Source organism: Urocampus carinirostris, chromosome 4, assembly GCF_059441175.1.
Source record: "Urocampus carinirostris isolate Australia breed hairy pipefish chromosome 4, RoL_Ucar_1.0, whole genome shotgun sequence".
NCBI lineage: Eukaryota > Metazoa > Chordata > Actinopteri > Syngnathiformes > Syngnathidae > Urocampus > Urocampus carinirostris.
The window spans coordinates 14802260-14819842 of NC_142352.1; the positions used below are offsets into that span (position 1 = coordinate 14802260).

The following is a 17583-nucleotide window of genomic DNA, read 5'->3' on the forward strand; positions in this document are numbered from 1 at the left end:
ATAAATAAAATAAAAAGTGAGGTGTTTACGATCAAATATTTTTACGTTATTCATTTTGATTAATTATACGAACCATGTATAATCTTGACCAAAAACATTGACAAATTTCTTGTTTAGAATGGACTCACTGAGATGTTTGCTGAGACACCAGTGTTGATTGTTGTTACAGTTCATAATCTATACTGATACTCCGTCTTCTTAGTATGAACAAGGGTTTGTGCAAATTGTGTTTTGTAGAACCTTGTCATATTACTGCACCTCTCGTGCAACAGATATATTCTACACTTTAGGTCCACCAGAACAAACAGTAAACAATATACAATAAAATAACAATCAGCAATAAACAATATAAATCAAATGTACCGTAATCAAATAAACTTAACTCTCACAACCTGAGACAACTGGTCAAGTAGACATAGCCTATTGTACTTCAAGTATTTTTGTCACATGATGGTGGTGGCTCGCATGGACGCAACGGCTCACAGTTCTTCAGCTAACTTTTTTTTTTGTCAGTGTATTATTTATTATTGCAACATCCATAGTAGCCTGGTCATCCTGGAAGGGGGATTACCTCATGTGCGGTCCCTTCTCAAGGTTTCTTCATTTTCCTCGTGTTGAGATTTTTGAGTTTTTCCTTGCTCTCATGTAGGTTTTAGATCAGGGGATGGTGTCATAATAGTCCGTGGTTTGCAATAATCTGTGGTCTGTGCAGCCCTTTGAAACTCCTTGTGATTAAGGGCTATACAAATAAACAAGACTTGACTTAACTTGCTTGGCAATAATTACCTATTATGTGTTATGGTCGTCTGCCTAAAACACCTCATGGAGAAGCTTAAACAGTGACCAGCGACAACCAGAGTAGAAAGTATTGGATGAATGGATGGAAGATAGATAGATAGATACTTTATTCATCCCTGTAGGGAAATTCACACATTTGCCTATCACTCGAAATATACCCAGTTCGAGACCGTGTGGAAACCAAACTTCATTTTAGGCTGATTAAAATGTTGCGGTTTTGTTTTTTTTCAAAATTCTTCTATTTTTGGAGTCAAAGCAGCAAATATTAACTGTACAGTTGTGCACGTTTATTTATTCCTTAGTTATGAGAATAGTTGGATTACAACATAGTCAACATAGTTTACAACGAGGTTAAACGTAGCATTCCATGATTAACATGAAACAAAAGACTTAAAAGAAAAAAAAGTAGGATTAAAAAAATTATGTTATGATGGTAAAGGTGAAGGGCATTCCGATGTCTCGCCGCGGGCCATTTTCCTGGAGCAGACAGAGTATTCAAACTTTGAAAAAATAAAACTGAAGAGATCAACGCAGTTGAGGACCTTGATTACAAAGTTTCAAAATAAAGATAAAATCAAAGTACACTTAGGACCAATTGATGGAGAGGCATGCGAGAATGTTTCGGCCCCTCTCATAAAGGGGAAAAGTTGTACATGCAGCATTGCACTCAGAATTCAGACCTCACATTACAAAGCAAAATACAGGACCTCCTTGTACAAGATTAGTACTGCACATTGAGTCTTCAAGGTTAGGTGATAAGGCAATTGCTTACACTGATCAGCAAGTAAACCCATCCATTATCTGCATCGCTTATCCTCAGTAGGGTCGCGGGGGTGCTGGAGCACATCCCAGCTATCTTCGGGTAGTGGGCAGGGGACACCCTGAACGGGTTGCCGGCCAGTCGCAGGGCACACAGAGACAGACAATTCGCTCGCTCATCTACACCTAGGGACAATTTGGACCGGCCAATTAACCTGGCGTGCATGTTTTTGGAATGTGGGAGGAAACCAGGGTGCCTGGAGGAAACTCACGCAAGCATGGGGAGAACATGCAAACTCGGCACAGGAAGGCTGGTAGCTGGATTTGATCTCATGACTTCAAACTTGTGCCAATGTGTTTGAAGATGTGTATGTGGATATATGTGATGAACAGATAAAATGATTATCAAAATAATGATGTGATGATTAAATAATTAACTTTAAATGGCAGCGAAATTCATGGTAGGGTGAAAACATACTCAGTGACCTATTCTAATAATCTAACAGTAAGCAATATTTACAAGGTTGTAGACTGGCCTAAGTAAAAAATGCATCAGAGCAATGGTGCAATGAAAATAGTGCAATGAACTTGGCGGCGACATACAAATAATAAAATATTAATATACATTTTTCAATAAGTAGGCTTCATTCATAGTAGTGATATTTCGATTGTTTTTAACTTGTTGACCACACACTCACAGGAAGAAAATACTACTTAGTTGTGTCAGAAAATTTTAATGCAAGATTAAAAGCTTTGCATTGCTTCATAACACAGTCGGTATTAAACCTGCTTCCATAGGAAACGTCCTGACCTACAACAATTGAGTAAAATCAGATGAAGATTAACTACAGAGGCTTCTCAGCTCGGTGGACTTGTGGGTAGGGCGCCCGCTCCGAGACTGGGAGGTCGCTAGTTCAAGCCTCGGCCGAGTCATACCTAAGACTTATAACATTGGTACTCATTGCCTCCCTGTTTGGCACTCGGCATTAAGGGTTGGAATTGGGGGGTTTGGTCAACTAATGACACCAAACACAGCAGTTGGGTCTAAAATGGCGGCGCCCTGTTCGGCTGCGGCTATATCGGCTCGCTACAGTTTAACTGTGCGGGTCAGATGTATCAACATTTCGTTCTGTGTGCATGGCCACAAGAATGACAATAAAAGTAATTCTTTCTTCTTCTTCTATTCATCTTCTGAGGGTTGCGCATCTTTAAAAAGGCCGCCATATTGGATTACAAGCAAAAATGGAAGCAAAATACAAAATTGATTCGCGTGCTTACAAGTTCACGTGGGTTTCGAAGACTGGATATGAGGAAAAGTCGGAGGTAATTAATGACATAAACCCATATTTTAAGTAAAAAGTTTTAACTGAGATTTCATTCCTGGACATTGTACAATTCTTGCGATACCAATGAGGTTGGAACGTATAAAAACCTCAAAGTATATAACCAGTTTGTTAGTGGCTGGGTGAGAAGAGTAAAATCAACTGAGATCAAAACATTTTTATTTAGTTCTTGGAAAGTAAGTTTATGATGTTTGGGTAAAACACTGGGATTAAATGACAACTGTTTATTTTTCATCAAATCTATGTTGTTATTTACCATCAACCTATTTCTTCATATCTAGTTTTTGAAAACTCATCTAAAATCATAAAGTACCCATAAAGATTTGTATTTGCATCTTCTTCCATTGTCACTTGTAATCCAATATGACGACCACTTCAAAAGTCACATGACCCCCTCAAGCCTCTATATCTGCAGGTAGCAACAAACGTGTTGCCACTGTAGAAGTGAAAAAAGTTATGTCTGATATACATAATGGTGGCTGTCTTGCCTTGATTTCAAATCCCATGGTATAGTAAGTCATATTTGGGGATATTTTTGGGATCGATGGGACTTCGGACAATCATTTTCCCACGCATGGCTCCTCTGTAGATGACCTCAATGAGGTCTATGAAATCCTGCTTGGTTTTGAAGCTGCCCACGAACTTAGTGTGATCTGGTGAGCTGAAGAAAAGAACAAAAGAAATGAAACATGGAATTTTGTAAAACAAAAATATTAAAAAAAATCTAAGATCTCACCCATAGTCCACTTTCATATGCTGTCCATTGAAAAAGAAGACTGTTGATGGGATATAACTGATATCAAAATATCTGGTGTAAACAGGAGCTTGATCCACATCCACGATGTAGATGGACGCCATGTTACTCAGATCGTGCGCCGTTTTTGACAACTATAATAACGAAAACAACACGATTAGCGACTATACACGAGATATTTGAGTACACAATCACTTACAATTTCATCCAGTTGGAGGCAAGCCGAGTCTTCATCCCTTCCGAACCTCAGGACAACAACTTTCTCTGCTACAGTTTTAATCACATCGTCAATATCTTTTTTGGAGCTAAGTTTGGGCAAAAATAAGCTCATTTCAAGCTTTGCAAACAGACTTCCCCTGGAATTAGGCGACTCTACGGAGCAATGCATTAAACGTACCGTGTAGAAACCAGTACAATGCATTTTTCTTTCATCCTTTTTTTTTTTAGCTTTAATCATATTATATGATTCAAACATTTCTTAATGTTACAATCGAACATTGAAAATAACTAAATGTAAATTATTTTACCCCCAAAAAAACAATTGTATTTTGACAATTGTATTTTGTTTCGTTTTAGTACGACACATTTTAACGTTGCATAAAAAATAAAGGGTTCCGCCTTTCGTTTTATTCTTTAATTGCAGTAAACTAACAGCTGTAACGTTGAAAAAGACGTGAAATAAACACAAAATAACTTTTAACATATATGAAAACATTTATAAAAACGAATAAAATGTGCTTTTTTTAAGCCGGGAAAAGACACCTGCACAGTGTACCACATTCAGCGTACCGTGTAGAAACGAAAAGTGTCTGATTTTCAATAACGAAAGAAATTAAGTACTTTATATTTTCCTCGAATGCAAAATGTTTTTGGTTAAAATTTATTCAAACAGGATGAGTATGTGGTTAAAATGTGAATCAAAAAACGGCAAATTGAAATGAATATTGGTATGTCGTTTCAGTACGACGCGTTTTAACGTTACACTACAAAACAACGTGACCTCCACGCCATTACCCAGCGTGGAATGCAGGAAACAAAAACTTAAAAAAACAACAAACAAAACCAAAAATAATCTGGATGGGGATTTAATTCGAATATGAATTGTAAAATCGCCTGACTCGAGCATATATTGTTCGTTGCAGGCATCACTGTTCCGGGTTTTACTGTCCGCTCTCCATCATCATCCGCTTCGTCTTTTAGACATGCTGCGACTACTCCTTCATCCGCGATATATAAACCAAGCATGGAAACGTGGAAGGTTTGCGTTATTCTGTGTTAACAAAACGCAAGCAATTGGAGATGTACCAAACCCTTTTTTCTGCCATCCGTGGCATCGCTTCAGAACTGGAAGTCTGCAGAAACAGGAGAATATTGACTTGGATAAATGGAAAACTGTGATGAGATCTCAGACCTTAGCATCTGAGCCAAAAGATGAGCAGGAGAAGGATGATGAACTGGAAAAAGAGCAGACAAGCAACGGTTTGGAGGTGACCAGAGATATGGTTGCAATGTGGCGACTTGCAGGCAAAGCGGTTCCTGATGAGATCTCCGAAGAAGAATTAAAAACTGTGGCAGAGTATACCACAAAATCAGCTCGAAAAAGGTACCTCAAGTTCCTCGCTACCAAAGAACGTATAAAAAAAGCTCGCAACGCAAAACAGCTGAAGAAAAAAGAGGAGAGAGAAGCGGCGTTAGCTCAGGATACAGCCGACGATGATCAAAAAGAGTTTAAAAACACATTTTTCCTCAAGTTCTGGGATACCACCTTAGACAGATTACTCGCTTGGAGGTGCGCCCAGGCCATGCTGTTCGACCAACCTTTGGTCTTCGACATGAGTTACGAGTCCAACATGTCTAAGAGGGAGCTTACTAACACGGTGACACAAATGCTGGAGGTGGAAGGATGGAACAGACGATCTAAGGAGCCGTTTCATCTCCATTTTTGCAACCTGGAACCAGACGGCGGCTATTCAAAAGAGTTCCTGAAGAGATACGGCGCCGAAGTTTGGGACCGTCTCCTTGTCACCAGCACGACTGCTAATGCCGTGGACGTTTTCCCTCGCGACCGACTCGTTTACCTCACGGCGGACTCCCCGAATACCCTGCGCACCTTCGACCACTCCAAAGTCTACATCATCGGCGCTCTGGTGGATCGCTCGATTAATACCGGATTGTCATTAGCGAAGGCCAAACGTCTGAAGCTGGCCACAGCTCGTTTGCCATTGGACGAGTATCTCAACTGGGAGATGGGGGCCAAAAATCTGACTTTGGATCAGATGATTCGGATCATGATTAGCATGAAGGAAACGGGGAGTTGGGAGAAGGCGTTGGAATTTGTACCGAAGAGAAAGCATGTGGGATTTTATCATGAGCAAGGAAGTAACCAGGATGAAAGATCTTCAAAAAACATCCATTTGAAAAGTAGAAAAATGCAGAAAAATGGAAATCAAAGTGCATTCAAGTTTAAAAGAGAGTCTGACTTTACAGGGATGAATACATTTTCAGGAGCAGCTCGCAGCAGAGTGAGGACTTCTTTGAAAACCAGCATGGAGCAAAAACGTGAGAGCTAAAGAAGGACATGGTGGGATGATGATGATGCTACATAATGGACACATTATTTGCAAGCGCATGGCACTCGAGTGAATAAAATGTTTCAAAAATATTTCCATGAATAAAACCTACCCAACAAACAAACAACCTCCAAAGAGCTTTATTAAGTGAGTGAAAATATCACACAACTTTGTTCTATATTTTGAAAGAAAAATACATTAAATTATTCTAGAAAACCCATGTGCTCCTTAAACTTTCCATTAAAAACGAAATTCAAGGTTTTTCTAATTATAACAAGCTCACTTAAAGAAAAAAAACAAACGTTTTGGATTTTGTTTCTGGGGCTTTTTCTGGGAATGGCCTACTATAATGTTTCAAAATATTTTGATTTTTTTTTTTTATATATATAATTTTTTTTCTCGTCTTTCCAAATATTTTGGGGGTTTTCTAAATTTTAAGAAAATTGTAATCATTCTTTACATGTTTGTTTTTGGTTTTTAGTATTTTTTTTCCCCGTTTTTAAATTAAATACATGTCAAGTCAAATATAGTTTTTCAAATACTTAAGTTTTGACTAAGATTATTTTTCCATTGATTTTTAAAATTTTATTTGCATTTGAGATGTCAAAAAATATTTGAGTAATTTTTACCCTTTTAGTGATTTTTTTTAATTTCACGTTTTGGGGAAAAAAATTAATTGTCAGAAAATTTTCAAAAACCGAAAAAAAAAAATCAGAAAAACATTTTGGGGCGAGGACATCAGAAAAATGTATTTAAAAAAAGACAAAATAGAATAAATAAAGCAAAAAAATTACTGAAAAAGTATTTAAAGAGCAATATTTTAAAACACAGGAAAACAAACATCTTTATAAAAAACCCAATGTATTTTGAAAAACTGAAAATAAAATTCCATAAAAAAGACCATAAAATTCACCCAAAAAGACAAAGCCACGAAAAACTTGCCCAGAAAAATTCTCAAATATTTAATTGTGATAAAAAATGGATTTAGCACATATTTAATAGTAATGAAACCCTGTTCTCAAAATTCATATCAATAGTAAATAACTTCCCGTTTAGCTAAATGCTTTAATTCAAAAGGTCATTTTGAATTGCATTTTGGCACACTTGGGCTTCCATACTTGTCGCAACCCAAATTCAATACTATGCGGTCTTTTTACGCCCTTATTGGCCGTCTAGAGCACGATGATTTCCCCGCTGCATCGTTCACAGCAGTTGAAAGTGATGTTCTCGTAGCGAGTGTACGGGTGAAACCTCCCGATGCTCTTCTTATTGCTCAGATAGTTTGAGGGAGACGAGTCACTCAGTGGAGATTCCGCCTCATCAGAGCAGGAGATTGGATCTAAAATCTTCAGCACCTGCAACACAAATTTCATTCATTTGATTTGGAAATAATACAAATCTGAACAGTAGAGCACCCTGGTTAGGTCATACCTAGCTTATGATATTTTCTCATTACATAGCACAGGGGTCAGCAACTTTTTCGGTGTGGAGTGCCACTTTAAAATTTCCTTTTAAATCAGTGTGCCACACCAAGATTTATGACTCGCACAACATTTTTTCATATCCAACAGAGCTGCAATTTGACACCAGTCCAAATATACAACATGGATAGACATTTTAATAGTATAACAGTGTTTTTCAACCCTTTCTGAACCAAGGCACAATTTTTTTTAAAAAATGTTCCGTGGCACACCGTCCGTCAAAAATGTTTAAAAATGAAGTTATGTCAAATATTTCACTGCAGTACCTCATAAGCAGATAATTAGTGTATAAAAAGGTAATAATTATTAAAATAATAAAGAATGATGTGCTTTATGTTTTTTTACAGTGCAATTTTAAACCGCTTTGTTAAACAAATTAAGTTATCAAACGTACTGTGCTACCTCATGAGCAGAAGATTAGTATATAAAAAGTATATAAAAATCTACTGTCACCTACTGATATGGATGACTATTACAGTTCCTCGTCTGAAGATTGCAAAAATACTGAATAATGGCCTGATTCTTTTGGAAAGATAAAATTGTCATGTCAGACTCATCCTTGAATTCGTGTTCATGTTTTGTCTCGGAATGACGTGTAACACTTGATTTGCAAGGTACAATGCTCTTGAGCCATAATGCACAAAACAGCACGATCATTTTTTGCACAAAGCCTCATCCGTCTGTCCACGCTGGCTGGAAAGAATGAGAGGTTTTCGCTGGAGGAGCCGTCATGATTCGATCGCGTGTGTTTCGTTGGCTGGGTTAAAACACGGATCTCTCCTCTGCGAGGCGCCGCGCAAACACACACCGACACACGAAGCAGAGGGGAACTGACGAGAAGCCTCTGAATAACACGACGTGCAACTGAAAATGTCTAAATTCCAGGTAAAATTCCGTATTTTCAAAATATAATCATTTTTTTGCCGTGCGCTCGCGTGCCACTGCTTAACCCCTCGCGTGCCACTGCTGGCACGCGTGTCATAGGTTGCTGACCCCTGATGTAGTATGTGAGAATACAGCATTTTTCCGACGAAACGACAACAAATATTTTTGTGAGTCACAGGCCTCATAGAGGCCGGCCTGCTATTGGTTGACGTCATGATCTGTTATTAGTTTGTGCAAAAAGGTGTCGCTGCCTTATGACGTTTTCACTTAACAGAGTGAAATAAGATGTTTTTGGCCCCTATTTACAGCATTTCCTCCATGATATGAGACTGATAAGAAACCAGCTGCTAACTCTACTGTACCGGCTGAAGGACTATTTCAATCATTAATAAGAGGAGCAAATAGCTGAGATTGACAGGGAAGGTTCTTTTACATTTTTGTTTTCTAATAACATCCACAAACTCCTGCACAGGGAGGCTGCGTTAGCTGGTATTAAACCCTGGACCTCATGCTAACCACCCAGCTGCCATGTTGCCCTCGACAAAATATCACCCCACCCCCCCGTCAATAGAGCAAGATTATTTTTACAATGCTAATTTAAGTTCACATGAATAATCTGTATACAAAAAGTTTGAAAAGTTCGGTACTTTTATTTGTTAAAGCCCCACTGTGTAATTTTTGACCAGTGCCTCAGAGCTGAGTAATCAGACAAACATGGCGGCAACCTTAGATTAGGATTCCACTTTGTTAATAAAATACAATTTTTTTGACCCGAGATTTTTTACAAAAATAACATATGGTATCATAGTTCAGTTATTTTTGCCTAGTATTCCAACCAGATTGAGAAATGAAAACAAAATGAAATTGTGAGAGACAGAACTGGAGTATTAGTGGAACTGAGCAAGCGTGTGGATAAAAGAGTACTCGGTTGGTTTAGACAGATGGAGAGGATGGATGAGGAGCGAATGTTGAAGAGGATCTACAGAGCAGAAGTCAATGGAAGGAGACCCAAGGGAAGGCCACGATTGACCTGGATGGATGATTTTATGAGTGCACTGCAGGAAAGAGGTCTAAATATAGTGGAAGCTAGAGCTCTTGTTGGTGATAGAAATGAGTGGAGAGGTGTTATAGAAGGATAGTGGGATGTTTAGACGTGTTCTAAGGGATGGGCAGGGCACCCGTATGATGCGGTAGGGGTAAACCAGTGAAAGCTTTCGGGCCCTGCTGTTAAACAGAAGAGTGTGTTGTGTCACTCTGACCCGAGTGACATGGCCACTTTCTTGTGTCTTGTTTCATCTGGAGGGACGAAAGCATGACCAACTTGGGTGCCGAGGTGCTGAACTTGTTTGAGCGTTGGGCATTTGGGTTAACCATGGTCCAAAAAATTTTGTGTTTTTTTGCTACTTTTTCCCTTTTTTATTTTCTTTGTTTTTGTATGTGTTTGTCTTGCTGTCGGTCACCCCTCTCGAGGGATATGACCAGAGTAGATAGATAGATTCCAACCAATGTATTTTTTTACTGAATTAAAAGTTTTTTTGGTACAACTAGGAGGCACTAAATATTACACACTGTCTCTTGAAAGGAATGTGTGAGCAAATAGGGTTTTTTCTTTGGCTTCAATGTATAACAATGTATTTCATAAATAAATAACGGTTTTGACATAGCGGATTTCGACTATCGTGGGTCCTGCGTAAAACAAATGATTACTGTACGCCTATTTTACCCACAAGTAGTACTTACTATCTACTATTTTGTATTTTAATGTTTTTACCAGGGGTATCAGTGTATTGGAGCGCATTAGCTAATTACCATAGGCTTCTATCCCCCGACATAAGAGATCTCACTCACGACCCCTACCTCAGAATGGATTCATGTCGTATAACAGTAATAGTGGGTATAACATCACCTTCTCGGCCATCTTCTCTGCAGGCGTGCTGCAGAGCTGAGCCGCGGCGGCGCTTTTGACTTCGCTCTTGCGGGTGTGTCCCAAAAGGTGAGCGTTGATGGCTTGGGCTAGCTTGTGATTGGCCGCTGCCACGTCACCGGTGCTGAGCGGCTGCGCGCTAGGGTAGTACGTCTGCTGCCTTCCCCACTGCAGAGACACCAGGAGCTGCTCCAAAGATCTGGCAGAGAGTGTCAAAATATTATTTTTTAAGATCGGGTGACGATGAGTTAGGAGACGCCTCACCTGTGAGTGAGCGCCATTTCCCGTGAGAACTCCTCTCTCTCCGACAGAAGGTCCTGAATGGCTCCTTGAGCTTCTCTGGTCTGGCGCTGGAGAGATGTTCTGGCGTTTGTCAGCTCCTCAGCCATCACTCTGTGGTGACAACAAAGTTGGTCAGAAAAATAAAAATTGAAAAAATCTTGAATCTATGTAATGCCTCAGTCTTTATCTTATTATTATTTGTAGCAGAAGTAGTAGTACAGTATTATTATTGAGCGGCCCATTCTCAGGGTTTCTTTATTGTCCTCTTGCTGAGGTTTTTGAGTTTTTCCTTGCCCTCATTTAGGTTTCAGATCAGGGGATGTTGTAATGGTGGTCTGGGCAGTCCTTTGATACTTTTTGTGACATATACCCCAATTATATATGCATAAATATAAAATTTATTTATTTTTTCCCTTTTTTTTTTAATATTACTATATTTTACTTGGAGTTCACAGGTTGGAAGAAAACACTCAAAAAGCAACAGTAGAAGTGATATTTTTATTTGTATAAATTTTTTTTCCTGTTTTTTTGAATTATTTGTTTTTGACATATATTTGTTTTTCAAAATTGTATTTTTCAGTTTTTAAATAAATATAAATATCCTTTTTATTTTGAGAGATAGGAAAAAAAAAACTCAAATACACACCTGTAAATTCTGTTTTTCTAAATTTAATCCCTATGTTCTGGTCCGGAGCCTTCTCTCTGAAAATACTGGTCTAAGTGATCCCAAGAGCCAAGAAGAGATCCGCAGGTTCAAGAGCGTTCTCCATTCGGGCCCCGGTGCCATGGAATGCTCTGGCCCCTGAGATTCGATCTACAACCTCAGTGGGACTGTTTAAATCTAGGTTTAAAACACACTTCTATTATATAGCTTATGAATACCCTTTATTTCATGTTGACGATATCTGTGTATTAATTTCTATTGAAACATCCATTGCAGCCTGGTCATCCTGGAAGGGGGATTACCTCCTGTGCAGTCCCTTCTCAAAGTTTTCCCTAGTGTTGAGGTTTTTGAGTTTTTCCTTGCCTTCATGGAGGTTTTAGATCAAGGGATGGTGTCATAATAGTCTGTGGTTTGCGATAATCTGTGGTCTGTGCAGCCCTTCAAGACTTTGTGATTAAGGGCTATACAAATAAACATGACTTAAGTTAAGTCAAGTGTAAGGTTTTTTTTTGTTCTTTGGGATTTTTAACCTATTTTTCCTGTTATTTTAATCAAAAAGCTGAACAATACAAAAAATGGCAAAACTGTTTTCCTGTGAAACTATTTCATTTTGTAGTGTCATATTAAAAACATTATTTAAAAGGTACTGTACATACAAAATCATCTACCTACCAGTTTGTTTTTTAGTTGATAATGTAACAGATAAAGAGCTTTAAAGCAGATACTTCAGCAAATTGTAATCATTTTAAGTATTGATTTTGGACAATTTCCTGGGCCTCAGCAAACAAGGTTGAGTAACACTAGACTACCTCAATAGTATGTGAGTGCCTAAATGTCCAACTTCTCCTTCTTTGTTACCTGCTAGCCAAAAACTTGCTCCTCCAAACGTCGCACTGGATGCTCATCCTCTCCAGCTGCTCCGCTGTGTGCGACAAACTCCGACCCAAAGCCTCGTTCTCTAGAATCAGCTGATTCTTCTCGCGGGCCAGACGCTCAAATTGGTATTGGAGGTCGTCACCCATGGAGGCCACCAGCAGTTTTTTGAGCTCACGGTTCACCTAATCACGGAATAATAACAGTCAAACTGTTTGAAAACATTTTAAATGTCATTTTTTTGGCTCTTGCCTCAGTCTGCACACGCAATTGATTCGAAAGCCCCTCCTTGTCTTGCAGAAGCCTGCGTTCAGAGTTCTGAAGTTTCTCCAGCTGTCCTTTCCAATCATCAACCGAAGGCAGCGGGGAAGAACTTCGCTCTTCCCCCTGTTTACCCGCGTCCGCTTTGGCCTCCGCTATGCGACTGCTTCTACTTATGGCGGCTCGAGGGATGAGGATCCTGACAGCCTCCACCTCCGTGCAGGCCTCTCTGGTCACTTTGCCCAGGTGGAGGACCCCGAGCGGTTGAGGGGTGACAGGGGGAAGGGGGCTGGAAGACTTAGGGCTGTGTTTGGGGCTTGGTGCCTTGATGAAGGAAGAGGAAGACAGACCTTCTGGTGGAAGGTCTGTGCTGGCCTCTTGGGCAGAAGACGTTTTTTCTGTTTCCATGCCATCGCCAGCAACTCTTACTGGGACGTGGGAGGAAACTAGGAGACAGGAGATAGGATTGCTACATAAATACAAATGCAATTTCTTCAACAGTTATCAGTGACATCGTTTACATGCAGGTATCGATCCTATTGGAAAGGGAATATTGGATTTCAGGAGCAATCTGAATGAATTGTTTACGTGTCTTGAGACAAACAAATAACTCTCTATACATGCCGTTTTAGAGTATTGTATACCGATTACTAGAGCGAAGCAAATTTAGGTCACCTCGGAATTTTACTTGGACATAAAATAAAGGATGGTTTCATTCATGTTTTGTACCTGAATCAACATACTACTGTGCTTGTTTACTCTCACTACAAAAGTGAGCTCCATTGCTGTGTTTCATGTGTGTACAAGACATGCTGATTCCCGGCTAGCTGAAAGCATAGACCTACATTATATATGGATGGATTAAGTGTTTGTATTCACTATATAAGAACTGTGGTATTATCTTAGTGGGAGGAGAAAATAAAACTGAAACTTCCCAGAGAAATCAACTAATACACATCTTAGTGAGTAATCTAGTGGTTTATCGTACTACAAATCCCACAGTGCCTTGCAGCAAACACATATCCCAGATGAGGGGAAAACTGCGTATGGGCACAAACTATAGCAGGGGTAGGGAACCTTTGGCTCAAGAGCCATATATGGCTCTTTTCATGAGTACGTATGGCTCCGAAATAAAATGTAACTATTGCACATCTCTCTGTGGCATTCCAAAGTCAAGTGATTTCATCCCGATTTTGGTCCATATAAAGCCGAAGCAACTTAATGCAGAAGTTCGATTAGAAACCATTTAAACTGATAAATAAAAATGCTGGCAAACGACTTTGATTGGGTGAGCAGTACAGGTGGGCGGATCCCTGCACACAGCGCAATGCACTTCCTTCTCTTTCTCTCTCTCTCTGCAGTCTACACCGAAAGTGAATATGACGATATGCTTATCGTTTGCAGTAATTTGTGACATTTTTCCAAAAGAACTTTGCATGCACATTGTTTTGAAACCGTTATTAAGGACAAATTTTATGGAAAAAAAATGTCTCAACACTCTTAACTTAAGGTAGAAGACAAATTGTAATTGGCATATTTACATTGATTTGGGACACAGGATTTGGCATTATTATCATTTCATACATTTCATTAAATCATCAAATGACACACAATGAAATAAAATGTGCTGAAGAATTAGCTTTTGTCTAGAGAGCGTGTTTGACAGTTTTTTCAATTTTGTCTGAAAATATATGATGTGGCTCACTCAATTTCTTTTTAAAACATGTTTTGCTTTTATGGCTCTTCGGGTCAAAAAGGTTCCTGACCCCTGAACTATAGGATTGATTACGCGAATGTGTTTACATGCACGAGTAAACAAAAAATCGAAAGACTTACAGTTAGTTAGCGTTGTCATTGGACCATACCCTGATTTATGTGAACGTTTACATGGCTTTACATCATCGCGATACTGGAAATAGTTTCGATTCGGATTATTGTTTGTATGTAAATGTACCCAATGAGTAGCTTCTACTCTACTGTTGTAATTCGATTACCAGGGTTGGGTAGGGTTACTTTAACTGGATTACTTTCAATTACTTTTGGATTACTCCAATAACAAATATGCTAATAAAAGACAAAATAAACTAAATATGGATAAAATGATGACTCACAACACGTGGTAAGCTTTCTCTCCTGGCTTTGATCTCTTTGATCTCCGGCAAAACTAACATAAAATGCGACGGAAACAAAATGAAAATAAATCCAAACAGCTTGCCAACATCATTTTTGCCGTTCCATGTATTCCGTTACTCCCCAAGCCTGCACAAAATGTAGTCATTTTATTCATATTTAGTTTCTTTTGTCTTTTATTGGCATTTTTGGTGTTGGAGTAATCCAAAAGTAATTGAAAGTAATCCAGTTAAAGTAACCCTACCCAACCCCGTCGATTACTTATAAATCACTCGATTAAATGATGATGAACATTTTATGGGGTGATATTTTTTACCACTTTAAATAATATATTGTTAAAATTGTTCGTTTATGATCAGACAAAAATAAAAATTATACCTCTAACAGCAGTAGACATGGTGGGGGTAGTTTTGGGCGATCAGATCCACATCTAGTATTTTCTTGTATTAGTCTGAGTAGAAGAAAAAAACAGTATTATTACACACACGCAATGATTTTAACATGAGCAATCAAACTGAGAGTTTAATCGCAGAAAAGACGACAATGCATCAGATTAAAAAAAATCCTTACGTGGCTAATTTTGCAGTGAACGCACCGATGGTTCACTGTGGAAGAAGGCACCGCAAACATGCCTCTGTTGATCTAAGAATCTACACAACCATTTTACAAATTTATTATGACATATTTAGAAACATTTTAGGGTAAATACCTCTTAACAATTGTCTTGCAGATCGCGGATGATTTTGTTACCGGATACAGTTGGCAAGTATCGTTTAAACCCTGATTGTTGTTTCTCAGGCAATCTTCGCAACAACATATATTAAGTGTTCTTTTCTTAAGATACGAAATAAAATTTAAAAAAATAAATCCAAAATGTGAAATTTATTCATTATTCTGTTTTAAAGTGTGTAGTTTGATCGATGATATTTTGTTAAGGTTGGCCTTACAGTCGAAAAGCAGGAAAAGTTCATCCTAGCTGGCGGAAATCGACATATCTCGCAGGCGGAACATTTGCGCCTGCGCCTTGTTGTTTGACGAACCGAGTAGTTTTAATTCAACATTTGTGAAGTTAATGTATGAATGTAAAATCATCGCACTGTTTAAAATCCAGCCATGGGAGTGCATGGACTTTGGAGGCTGTTGGAGAGCACCGGGAAACCCATCAATCCAGAAACTCTGGAGGGAAAAGTTCTTGCTGTTGGTATCCGAATATGCAGGATCGAAAGAACGTTTTTCATCCCACTGATTCATTTTCATCTTTTTCAGATGTTTTATCGTTTCCCACCTTGCCAAACCTAATTGCAAATATGTCAAATGACGTGGAGAAAAACCCTAATGCTGCTACCCAAAAAGTGGAAAGTCGGAGTTTTACAACTCTCGGTCCAGGAGAAAAGATATTAGCCCATCTTTGCGACTAGGAAATCCCACTTTAAGTCTCATTCCAAATCTATTTTCCCGGTTGTAAAACCCCGAGTTCCGAACTTTCTTGGGACGCTCTAAAGTCGTATCCGGTCCCATCCGAGTAGGATTATCCATTCATTCCATTATCTCCACCGCTTATCCTCAGTAGGGTCGCGGGTGTGCTGGAGCCCATCGAGACTGACACCTCACCCGCTCACTCACACATATACGGACAATTTTAACTGACCAATTAACCTGACAAGCATGTTTTTGGAACGTTGGAGGAAACCGGAGTGCCCGGAGGAACCTACGAAGGCACGGTGAGAACATGCAAACTCCACACGGGTAAGTTACAGTAGCTGGACTTGAACCCTGAACCTCCGCACCGTGGAGCTGCGCGCTAACCACCCAGCCGCCGTGCTGCCCTAGTAGGATTATTCGACTTCCCGATTTCCTGGAATGCAGGATATGATAAGTCATGTTTATTTGTATAGTCCTTAATTACAAGGGTACAAAAGAGTTCCTATATTTTGTTAAAAGTGAAGGTTGAAAAATACGGTGGCGCAGTGGTTAGCGCGTCCGCTGCACAGTTCTGAGGTCATGAGATCGAACCTTACTGTGTGGAGTTTGCATGTTCTCCCCGTGTTTGCTTGGGTTTCCTCCGGGCACTCCAGTTTCACATCCCAAGAACATGCATGTCAGGTTAATTGGCCGGTCCAGATTGTCCCTAGGTGTGAATGAGCGAGTGAGTTGTCTGTCTCTGTGAGCCCTGCAACCGACTGCCAACCAGTTCAAGGTGTCCCCTGCCCACTGCCCGAAGATAGCTGGGATGGGATCCAGCACCCCTGTGACCCTACTGATAAGCAGTGCGGATCATGGATAGATGGATGAAAAGACAACTTTTGGCATTCGGTCCACTTTAGGTAAAATAGACAGAACTACAACTTTTTAAGTCTAAATTTGGTAAACGTTGCAAGAGGTAAACACAACTCAATTTAAGATGTCAATTTCTGGACTTAATTATTTCCTAAAAAGACAAAACTGAATTAGAGCCTAATATCCAACATTCTTGAAACGTTAAATGCTGGGTGTGACAGGTCACTAATATTATTGTGATTTTGCCGCTGCTACAAAATTCAGCTGCACTTGTGCTTACGGGGGAGGGGAGAGGGATCACATTACACCAGTTATAGAATCGTTGCATTGGCTCCCTGTGCGTTTCAGGATCAATTTTTGGGTGCTTTTAGTAGTTTTTAAATGTCTTAACGGTCTTGAGCAATCATATCTTTTGCCATTTGCTCTTATTATATCAGCCCTCTCAGTCTCTTAGGTCCTTTGGCACCAGTTTGTTGAATGCTTCTAGGGTGAGATCCAAAAACTGTGATGAAGCAGAATTTAACTACTTTGGTCCTCACCTATGCTGGAGGACATCAGGTCTCTGGAGATCCTTGACATTTT

The 17583-nt window shown here is 39.4% G+C and overlaps 4 protein-coding genes across 6 annotated transcripts in view; 2 read left to right on the forward strand and 2 right to left on the reverse strand.

Annotated features, from left to right (window-relative positions):
• Positions 1-2275: 2275 nt before the first annotated feature.
• Positions 2276-4044, reverse strand: txnl4b (thioredoxin-like 4B). The gene is made up of 3 exons (XM_088333179.1): positions 3854-4044; positions 3637-3788; positions 2276-3561 (listed from the first exon to the last, which is right to left on the reverse strand). The coding sequence occupies exons 1-3, from the start codon at positions 4040-4042 to the stop codon at positions 3396-3398; spliced, it is 507 nt and encodes a 168-aa protein (XP_088189305.1). The 5' UTR covers positions 4043-4044; the 3' UTR covers positions 2276-3395.
• A 599-nt stretch (positions 4045-4643) lies between these two features.
• trmt10c (tRNA methyltransferase 10C, mitochondrial RNase P subunit) lies at positions 4644-6351 on the forward strand. The gene has a single exon (XM_088333729.1). It carries the CDS (start codon positions 4857-4859, stop codon positions 6222-6224), a length of 1368 nt encoding a protein of 455 aa, XP_088189855.1. The 5' UTR covers positions 4644-4856; the 3' UTR covers positions 6225-6351.
• A 998-nt stretch (positions 6352-7349) lies between these two features.
• Positions 7350-15512, reverse strand: blzf1 (basic leucine zipper nuclear factor 1). 2 transcript variants are annotated; one of them, XM_088333732.1, is made up of 8 exons: positions 15434-15512; positions 15295-15374; positions 15103-15175; positions 12586-13040; positions 12319-12518; positions 10779-10907; positions 10497-10713; positions 7350-7579 (listed from the first exon to the last, which is right to left on the reverse strand). In XM_088333732.1, the coding sequence occupies exons 3-8, from the start codon at positions 15119-15121 to the stop codon at positions 7397-7399; spliced, it is 1203 nt and encodes a 400-aa protein (XP_088189858.1). In that variant the 5' UTR covers positions 15122-15175; positions 15295-15374; positions 15434-15512; the 3' UTR covers positions 7350-7396. The 2 variants fall into 2 exon arrangements, with proteins under 2 accessions (XP_088189858.1, XP_088189857.1); XM_088333731.1 differs by having other exon boundaries at positions 15295-15500.
• Positions 15513-15740: 228 nt separating this feature from the next.
• ercc5 (excision repair cross-complementation group 5) overlaps positions 15741-17583 on the forward strand; it is a 29334-nt gene continuing 27491 nt past the window's right edge. For both annotated transcript variants that reach the window (XM_088333733.1, XM_088333734.1), the window contains exon 1: positions 15741-15925. In XM_088333733.1, coding sequence (XP_088189859.1) covers positions 15838-15925 — 88 coding nt within the window. In that variant the 5' untranslated portion in view covers positions 15741-15837. The remainder of the gene's footprint in view (positions 15926-17583) is intronic.